Source organism: Notothenia coriiceps, unplaced genomic scaffold, assembly GCF_000735185.1.
Source record: "Notothenia coriiceps isolate Sejong01 unplaced genomic scaffold, NC01 NC01_scaffold00027009, whole genome shotgun sequence".
Classification (NCBI taxonomy): Eukaryota; Metazoa; Chordata; class Actinopteri; order Perciformes; family Nototheniidae; genus Notothenia; species Notothenia coriiceps.
Genome location: NW_011359710.1, coordinates 32,917 through 43,109, shown reverse-complemented (window position 1 = coordinate 43,109; position 10,193 = coordinate 32,917). Strand labels below are relative to the sequence as shown.

General features: G+C 39.8%; 1 protein-coding gene across 1 annotated transcript in view; it reads left to right on the top strand.

Moving 5' to 3' along the window:
- LOC104957422 (pinopsin-like) overlaps positions 1-3,430 on the top strand; it is a gene marked incomplete at its 5' end in the record, with an annotated part of 15,601 nt that extends 12,171 nt beyond the window's left edge. Inside the window, one exon of the mRNA XM_010785052.1 lies at positions 2,091-3,430. Within this exon, the coding sequence (XP_010783354.1) occupies positions 2,091-2,261 (171 nt within the window). The remainder of the gene's footprint in view (positions 1-2,090) is intronic.
- Between the last annotated feature and the right edge of the window lie 6,763 nt (positions 3,431-10,193).

Here is a 10,193-nt window from a genome sequence, read left to right as displayed (position 1 = left end):
TAACTTAGCATAAAGACTGAAAGCAGATGGGAACCGTTAGCCTGGCTGTCAAAAGGTACACACATCCACCTGCCAGCACCTCACAAGCTCACACATTTTGTTTTTATCCTGACAAAAAGCTGTGTAAAAACAACAGGCGTCAGTTCAACGTAGGGATAGGGATTGGACTTTTTTCAAACGGTGACGTTCATTAATAGGGTGACAACTCTTCCTCCCCGTTTCCAGTCTTTATACTAAAATCAGATAATTGGTTGACGCCTCTATTGTTGTTTTCACTGGACAGAAATGAAACTAGTGTCACTTATCTATGAGAAAAGATAAAAACATATTTCCCAAAAATATTCCTGCCACCCCTTAGGTGATGAGTGGCTTGTTTTCAAGATATCAACCCAGATCGTACATTTTCTCTTGACACCACTCGGGTTTATATTGACATGGAGTCCTGCTGTCTTTTTGTCATCACTTCGCCATGAACTCAAACACCTCCTGCCTTCAGTTTCAACTTCTGTCCTAACTGGCCTTTCCAATGTACCCATATGTCCAGTTTACAGTTCATGTAGCTGCCCTCCCAGTACAGATATAGCCTAGCATGAAAGTGCATCAACACTAAAATGCAAATGTGATTAAAAAGGAGTGTAAAAAAAAATGTATTAGCCTTCCTCAGCATCTGCTAGGTGTTTTCCTTTGAGACAAGCCTTCTTCATAAAGTCTCCGCTGCACACGGTCGTGTCAGAATCTGTTTCACCGGGCAGTTCAAATGTGCAAATGTGATTATACTGTAAGTGCAAATGTGGAGTTGGGCTGCGCATGCATGCTCAGCAAAACCTTCCTTAAGATAAAGATAAAAATAGAACTGAATGCATAATGAATGAAGCGTTCGCCTGCCTCAGCATGGTAGTGCCATACAATGTGGCACGCTGCCAACACACAGAGCTCACATATTCTTTTTTGCTATCCTTTGTAGTTTTTCACACCACCTTGCTTTAGAACACTACTGCTGATCTCTGTTTATCACTTCCCTCGCTGATGATTGGTATTCTGCTCGCAACTCTGCTCCTTCTCCATTGTTGCTCTCCAGCATGATCACAATCCCAACACATCACTACGAGCGGGAGCCTCCCTACAGAATCTATAAGCATCTTGTGGACAAATAGCCGTTTCTCTACAGCCTGTTTGAAAGCAAGATGGCCCTGTGTTGTTTTCCCTCCTATTTTCTCACAATAAATCAACATGCTAATCGATGTCAATAAATTCACAGAAGAGGCAGTTTTTCCAGTAAATCTAATAAGCCTTTGAAACGCAGCCCTACAAACAGTTTTCAGTGAAATTACACGAGTACATTTTGCTCATAAATGAACCATTTCAAATGTCTTTTCACTTTACCTTGATTTACACAATTGCACCTGCAGCTAAGCCATCAGAATCAGGACAAAAGTGGCAAAGTAACAGCCATCGCATTTCAAAATGCACCCGCGATAACTCACTCCCTAGCAGTACTCAGAAAACACAGAACTGACAGACCTTTCAAACTGTGAAGAACGAAGGTCAAAGTAACAAGAACACCTCTGACACCAAGTCTGCGCCATCCTCTCCTCTCAAGTGGCTGTACTTATTGACAGTGGGGACATGAGAGTGCACTTAGGCATGATTTCTGCCCAATCGAACTCTAGAGTCTCTCAAAGCATGAAACAAACCAAGGTCAACCTAGGGCTGCTCAATTAAATCGTATTTTGAACGCAATTACGATTTTGGCTTGCAACGATTATGAAAACAACATCATCGAAATTAAACGATTATTTATTTATTCTTTTGATTTTTTTGGTGGGTTTTTCAGTTGAATTATACTTAAAGTTCAGGGTAAATTATTTTTAAAAAAAGAAAGAAAAAAAGTCATAATAATAATAAAAAAATAATCGTTTTATTTCGATTACGTTGTTTTCGTAATCGTTGCAAGCCATAATCGTAATCGCGATTAAAATAAGATTAATTGAGCAGCCCTAGCCCTAAGTCAACCCATAGTTAGTGATAGCAGAGAACACTCATGTTGTGCTGGTGAGTTGCGTTCACATTCTCCCGTCTTTCCATCTCAGTTCTACAGGTGTTTCCTGTCTCTGTTTCACTGCAATCGCCGGCCTGCGGATCAGGGCAACACGTCGATGCCCTCGAAGACCACGGTGATGCAGCTGAACCGCAGAGTGTACAGCAACACGGTGGCCTGCACCCCCGAGGTCACAAAGGGACCAGAAAGCAGACAGACATGATGAAACAGAAAGGACTAAGCTTGATAAGCCACACTTGAGACGTGAACTGCCAGGGAATGTGAACCGAAGCATGATTCATCGAGAAAGTAAATGTACTTTACGTGTGAGTTTGTGTTTGTCCATGAGTTTTGTAAAAAAACACAAAAAGTATTAAATACACTGAAGACACAAAGCTATGCGACCACTTCAACATCAACACCTTCAAGAGATTGGTGAACATCTCATTCCTAAACATTGATGACTATCTTGCATGGTGTTTGCTGACTTTACTCACAGTGTGTGAGCTTCAAATGTATCCCAACAAGTGTTTGAAAGGTTATAATCAGGGCACTCTCCAACAAACTCTGAAAAACAAAGTCTTTATTGTTCTTGCTTTGTTGAAACAGGCCCGAATATTCCCAAAAATGCACAGTATTGTATTTCAAAGTATTGTGCATGACTGGATTTGGATCCTACTTCAGGCCATATAGATTATTATTAACGCAAGAGCACAATTACATTGAGGATAAAATCATTTTAGAATAATAGTCTTACAATGAAGTCAACTAAAAACGTAACCATTTCAAATAATAAATAAAAATAACTTCCAAAATATACTTTATGTTTTATTTCTTCTCCCCTCAGCCAGAACAAAAACCTAGTGCCTATTCTCTGTTGCTGTGCAGTCTGTTAGTCATTGTGCTGGCTAGAGTTGTGCTTCTTCAATGTCTTAAATGGATTGATGTATTCATTATCAAACATCTTTTCTTCCTCTTTACTCCAGCTTGTCTCTCGCACAAAGATCTTACATTTAAGTGTCAACCTGTATATACTAAAACGTATGATTTTAATCTGCATGGTGCAATCTGGTGCAATCTGCATCAGTTTTTATTTCTGCTATAGGGATTCCTCTCTTGCTGTAGTGGTTTTGTGTCATGGCATGATTTTGTTGCATGTTACTTGCATGCAATTCTAAATTGATAACGCATAGTGCAAACTGTTATTTCCACCTGTATTATGACACAGGACTGACAGCTTAGGTCACACCTGTAGTCTCACTCACTGAGTAAAAGGTTTGACAAAGAGAGGAGGTTTCAATCATTGAGCTTTTGTACTTTAATGTTCAAAAAGCTCTTTATTTTTCTCATGGTGCTGCATCACCTCTTTTCACCCTCTGTCTGAAACCAGAGCCCATTCTGCTCCGATTGGTTAACTGGCCGGCTCTGTTGTGATTGGTCAACCGCTTAGTGATTTCCCGCCCCTTAGCCTATCACGTCAAATGTGTTGGAGCCAATAGCCGATAGAAGCGCAAGTGTTACAGAGTGTCGTCACTATAGGCGCGTTCACACCGCAGTACTTTTCCCACTTCAGTTCCGATATAGTTCCGAAAAGTCGCGTTTACACCAAAAAAATCCGGAACTAAAATTAGTTAACGAGAACCTTTTTACCCCCTTTTCCGTCGCTGCTAAAGAGCAGGGACTTTCGTCTGATTGGCTGGGCGGATTGCAAACCACGCCCCGTAAAACTCCAAAAAAGTTGTGTGAAGCCGCCATTTTATTATCCTGGCATTAGCATTATTAGCATAATAATGTGCACAAACGCAGAGAGACTAACTTATGGCAACACAAAAGAAAAGATGGGAGCGGTGGAGATGAGGAGGTGTCGGCGTTCTGGCCGTTTACTCTGAAGGCTTCAGTAGAAGCTGCTGGGAGTCCCAGCAGCTTCTACTGAAGCCAGTCCCCAACTCCGGGGACTTCAGGCCGGGGACTTCGGGTGGCAGTATACGCCGTGAAGTTGTTTGCGGCCTGCCAGTAAACCCAAAGCAGAAGAAGAAGTGACGTCAGCGGCTTCATTTACCTAATCCTTCCCCAGGAACTTATTCCGGTGTGAAAGCGATCTGTACTTAGTTCATGAGAACTAAATAGTTCTCATGAACTAAGTTCTGATGAACCTTTGTGGGAAAAGTACTGCGGTGTGAAAGCGCCTTATGTTAGGGAGGTAAATAAGGGAGTCCAATGGAGGCGTTTCAGGGCGGGGGGGGGGAGCATGTGGGAGAGAAATGTTGGGATTTTAGCCTTTGCTAACCGTTTACATGCACTTAAACCTACTGCACACACTATAGGAAAGGGAAAACCCTAACAAACATAATAGGGCCTCTTTAAAGGAAGGGAAGCAAAAGGATCTGGATATAGTTGCCAAATGGCTCCTATTTCACCTGCTTTTAGTGTCCCACATCAGGAGGGTCCAGGCAGAGATACACTGCGATAACTTAGAGTCAAGGTTTGCCAAAAGGACGCCATTAGCTGTGATGTAATGCATGTTGACGTTTTTATTGCAGGATCCAATGTCAGGGAAGTAGGGGAAGAAGGGAAGAAGTTAATGGCCCCGGGTGAAACGGATACCAGGCACATTTGATACAGAAAATGTGATTTAAGCCCATCTAGAAGCTAATATAATTTGTTTCGATGGTAACCCTCAGGGAATGTAAGGGACAGAAAGTCACTTTATTGTATTTTATTGTTTTAATTATCATAATAAATATTGCTGTGGAAGAAAACCATTGTGCTGCTGTACTTTAAAAAAAGAAGAAGCTGGAGCTTCTTGTGAAAATGGTCGGAAAACATTTATAAAAAAAAACGTTAAACGAAATGCAATTTTCTAAACGTGACATGTTATGCTCTGATGTGCAACAATGCTGTCAATGGACTCGCTAAGTATTAACAGCTTCAACGTGCCACAGCTCTCTGTCTTCTCTGTTATGCTCATAAAAAACTGTTTACATGATTAAAACCCTGACAACAATTCATTCATAACATACCAGTGTTTATAAAATTGTGTACAACTTTGTCTGGTTTTCATGGTGAAAAGTCTGCATTATTCACTTATTATAGAATATACACAAGATTTATTTTTTATAAGAAAAATAAGCATATTGTCATCGAAAGCAAATCTGTGTAAATGTATTAAAAACCTACATTTTAATGTGACACGACAGTCGGGAAAATGTGTTTTGGTAGATTTATGTTGAAAGAAGACAAATGCTATCATGGCTTCTGACAGATTCCAGTGTCTCTCCTTCCTCCATAGAGGTTACCATAATGACTGTATTACTTCGAAGAGACAAAACGATTACAAAGCAATCTCCATTTAACACATAGCCATGGCATTGTAGTAGGAATAATCGATTCCCCATTTTCACTATACTTTGCTGTAACGTCTCAGAAAATAAATCTAGCTTTGAAAAATGAATGCACTTAGTTTGAGCCGCTTTGTACAATACTTCTGCCAAATGAGTGTTTGGAATAAAGACTTAATTTGTGACTCAGTGATTGACGTCATAGAAACCAGAGTAATTACTATTGAGAAGATGTTTATTTCTAGCCAAGACGGACTCAAATAGTTAACAATAATGAGGGATTGTGCTTGTGTTTTACGTCAGTCAACTGCTCAGTAGAAAACAGTATAATCTGTGCAGCTTTACATATAAAAAACAAAGGAAGAAACTAAAAGATTCTAGCAAGGAACATTTAGCATTTCATTCTCATTAATAAAAGATGCAAGGATTTAAATTTCACCTTGACTTTTCAATTTTAAGACCTGCTGCCTCTCACTCAAACCATCTAATCATTGACTTCCTGCAATATTTTACTTCAATCAGGAAAACAAAACAGCGGCAAACGGCACAACTGTTTCAACGGATCAAAGTGTGAACCGTGTCTCCTCGGTGGTTAAACTGTGTGAAATCAGTTTGTGTTGTCAATTGTTGTTTGATAGTTCTGTTCTGTATTCTGTTTTGAGGCGTTATCACTTATGCAATGCCTGAAAGACTCATGATCTGAAGATTCTGATAACCTAATGGTGTGTTGTCAATAATAAATACATTTTTGTGAGGAAGTCCATTTTAAAACAAGTTTTTCCTGTCCAATATCAAATGTGAGCCTTAAGCAAGGATAACATTGAAGGTGAGTATCAGAAAAAGTAATGTTGTTCATATAAAATCCGGCTTTTTCAAAGATACTGTGATTCATATTTTTATGGTAACATATCAAAGGACAATGTCAAGGGAAACCTATAGAGTACAATCAACTAATCTTGAGCTTACCCCAACTTTACCAAGCTTTTGAGAGCTTTGGCTATAGTTTCTGTGTATAATTAACATATTTAAAATAGGATCATCCATCTTGAAGCTTGAGAATATGGGCCAAGTCACAAAGTAGGTAGTATACTAAAACATTGAAATTCGAAAGATTCACAGAAGAGCCAAAATACAACCCAAACAAATAACTGATCCCGATTATTCCGTTAGTCCAAACATTAAATTGGTAGGATACAGTAGATAGACACATATAGAAAGTTTGAATTACAATTTCTATTCATTTCGGGGGAAGAGATATATTTAAGATGCTGCCTCAAAGTGGTTTTGAAACAGACACAAAAAATTACATTTTGCTGCCAGACTCATTCCATAACTGTAGGCCACACTAAAGCAGGACCATTAAAGTGAATGTTTTTTACCCTTGTTTAAGTGCTTTGGAACAAGGTCAGAAAATCATTGAGAAAAAACAACATCTTTCACTTTAAAAAAACTTTCAAAAGAAGCAAGTGTATTTGGTAACCCTCAGAAGACTGTAGCTCTAAAAAAGAATGTCAGTCGGTGCGTTTACTTGAAGAATGTTATCATACATAACACTTTCTTCTATCAAAGTTACTTGAAGAAAAAGCTTGAAGTTTGCCAACAGTAAATCTACATGACCCTTAGAAACTTTGAAAACATGTTCAACATTCTTTTCATTTCTAAAAGGAAGATAAAAGAAGAATTTTATGACTTTTAAAAATGTATACACTCCCACTAGTTTCTTATCTAGGTTACTTTGCTGATCCATGTGAGATAAGAACAAAATGATATCATCAGAAAAAGAATACTCTGAAGAGTGCAAGAGTAAAACCCAAAATCATTGATATGCACCATGAAGAGGAGGGGCCCAAATATGGTTCCCTGGGGTACACCATATCTTTGGTTTTACTTTGAGATACAATGTAATGTTGCTTTTTCCCCCAACATAACATTTCTGAACCATCTGACTTGGTTTCAGCTCATCGTTTAGCTGTCATTCATTCTTTCCGCTTTTATAGTGTGTCTTTCGTCTGCAGCAGGCAGCACTCAACGATGCTCTAAGCAGCAACTGTACACAAAGCAGCAGACACAGGTATTGACGTGCTGGTGAATGATGCGGCGCATTTAGCAGCGAGAGAGCCAGAAACTTCCCTTACAGTACGTGTTCAAAGAGATAAAGGAAAGAGAATTGTACACATTCACCAGGTGGACGCAAACACAGCACCAAGTGGTTGATAATATATTTACGATTACTTTACTACTGTAAGATAAAAGAAGTAACTGTGTGCAACAATGCCATAATTAAAAAAAAAGTAATTATGTCAGTGATGTGTTACCAATGTGTTTCTGTTTACCCAAAGAAAAGATAATACTATCTGAGCATACGCAAGCATGCTGACATGATAAACTAAGAAACTGGAAACATAATCATTGTGAGCATCCAGCTATAATGATATGAGTGTTTGCAACAGCCTCACAGAGCTGCAAACATGACTCACATGTTGTTTTATGTCTGAACGCTATCTAAATCACAGAGGTTCTTCGTCAAAAACCAATCAGATCTAGTGTTCATGTCTCTTGCTACTAAATCAAATCAATTTTATATATACTTCCAAGGCAATGACAAATCATTTGTGACAAGCTCATTCAACATGTATCTGAAATCGTCACTCGATACTGCAGACCACGCACAAGAATAATGGTGTGTCGCTCTTTGGGTAAACAAATGCCTCGTATATATGCCGCCGTCGATAGACTGTATAGGGCTATGTGAGGGAGAAAGCATATTAAATGTCGGAAATGATAGTTGAAGAGACATGAACTGGAAATTGACATGCTGGAGAGTTTCTAAGATGAGCTCACAGTGGTCGTATCTCCCCACCCCTCTGCTCGGATGTCCCACTTTGTAGTGCGTTGCATAGCCACGCTGCATGCTGAAGATAAAACATTTCATAATTTCTTAGCATGTGTGTGCGTGTGTCTGTTTGCATCTATATCTGTTCTTGGCGCAGGCAAAGAAATAGGAAATTGGATGATAAGAGGTAACGACAGGAGAAAACATGTACACAACATGCATACCGCCCGTGTGCATGCTTGTACGTATGTGCACTCACCTATGAAGCCGGACGAGGGAGGGTTGGGCTGGATGTTCTCCTGAGTGTTGCCCTGAATCACATCCCACAGCTGCCACACGTAGCTGGGGTGCAGGATGTAAAGGGGCTGGTCGGGGTGGAGCTTACGGCGCTCTGTGTACGGACCGAACAGGTTGTAGTCCGGACTGGCATACCACTGAAGAGGAAAAAAGAGAGAGGGACAGACACCTCAGTTTAGACCATGGGGCGGTTAAATATTCCGATTAAAACATTCTACTCTTTATTGATTTCTGAGTTACATTTCACCCGAGGCAAAATGATAGTATAATATATATATACTTTATTAAAGGGGTCCTTTTCTGCTTTTAGAGTTGTACCTTTGCTGTAGTGCGCTATAGGTTTTTGTGCATGTAAATGGTTTGCAAAGGCTAAAATCACAAAGTTCCCTCCAGAAGGAACATATTGTCCGAGGCTAAGGGGCGGGGCATCTCTAAGCGGTTGACCAATCACAACAGAACCAGCCTGCTATCCAAGCAGACTGGGCTCTGGTTTCAGACAGAGGGTGAAAAGAGGTGCTGCATCACAGGCAGAATGAGAAAAATAAAGAGCTTTTTGAACATTAAAGCATAGAGACATGTTGAGACCTTTTCCAGTGTGAGGGTCTAAAGACAGAAGGTGTTTTATGCTGTACAGCCTGTGAAGGCACAGAGACAAACGTGTTATTTGTGGTATTGGGCTATATAAAGAAAATGTGATTAATTGATGGTCAGCACACCCTCCATGTCACCTCCAACAGGCATTGGTACAAAGTCCTTGATCAGGCATGTCATTAGCTTTGATATGTTGATATATTGATTAAAGCTAAACTATGACGAGTGGGTTAACTCACTGCATGCTAAACAACAATTATAGGCAACGTTATCTTCTCTCTCCTTTGCTCTGTGTGTGTCTGCTAACACAGAAAACAAGTTATTTATTATTGTCTGCATTTTAAGCATCACTGCTTTAGAAATGTTATAGGAAACACTGAGTAACACACTGAGCTGGCATCGTTTATATGACCCAATATGTATCAGGGTATATGCAGGAATCCTGAAGTCAAATTTAATACCTTTTAAGACCTTTTTTAAGACCCTTTCCATACATTTTAAGACCTCATCGCAACTTTGAGTTCTAACCGGTTACATTGGCGACACACTTTACCTCACATTTACTATATTGATTGTAAGATAGCACAACTAAACAGAGTGCAGACAGACTACTGAAGCCTCCTCTCCACATGAACTTCAACCTCTCTGTGAAGGTCAGGTTTAATGCAGTATGCTGCTTTGTTGCTTCTGTACTCTGTGCTCTTTCATTGCAGTAAAACTCCTCAGAAACCATTAGAAACCAGTATTTGACCAATAAACAAAACAATTGACAAAACTTTGAACTATGAAATATATTAAACTTTGGTGAGCTTCAGCGGGGTAATGCCATATAGGAGCTCCCTCACAAATACCCAGGGGTTAAATTGGGCTGGGGCTGTCCGGGGCTAAGCCCTGGCACATAGGACGATGCTCTGACGTCATCACCCTCACACATTTGTCATATGTTTACAAAAAAGGATATATATGTTAAGACTTTTCTCGTTCTTAATATAGACTATATTAGGGTCGATATGTGTTGACTTTACTTTAAAATAGCAGATCTCTGTGACCGGAGATAGTTTGGCTTAGAACCCGGCCCCAAGAGGACGCATACGGT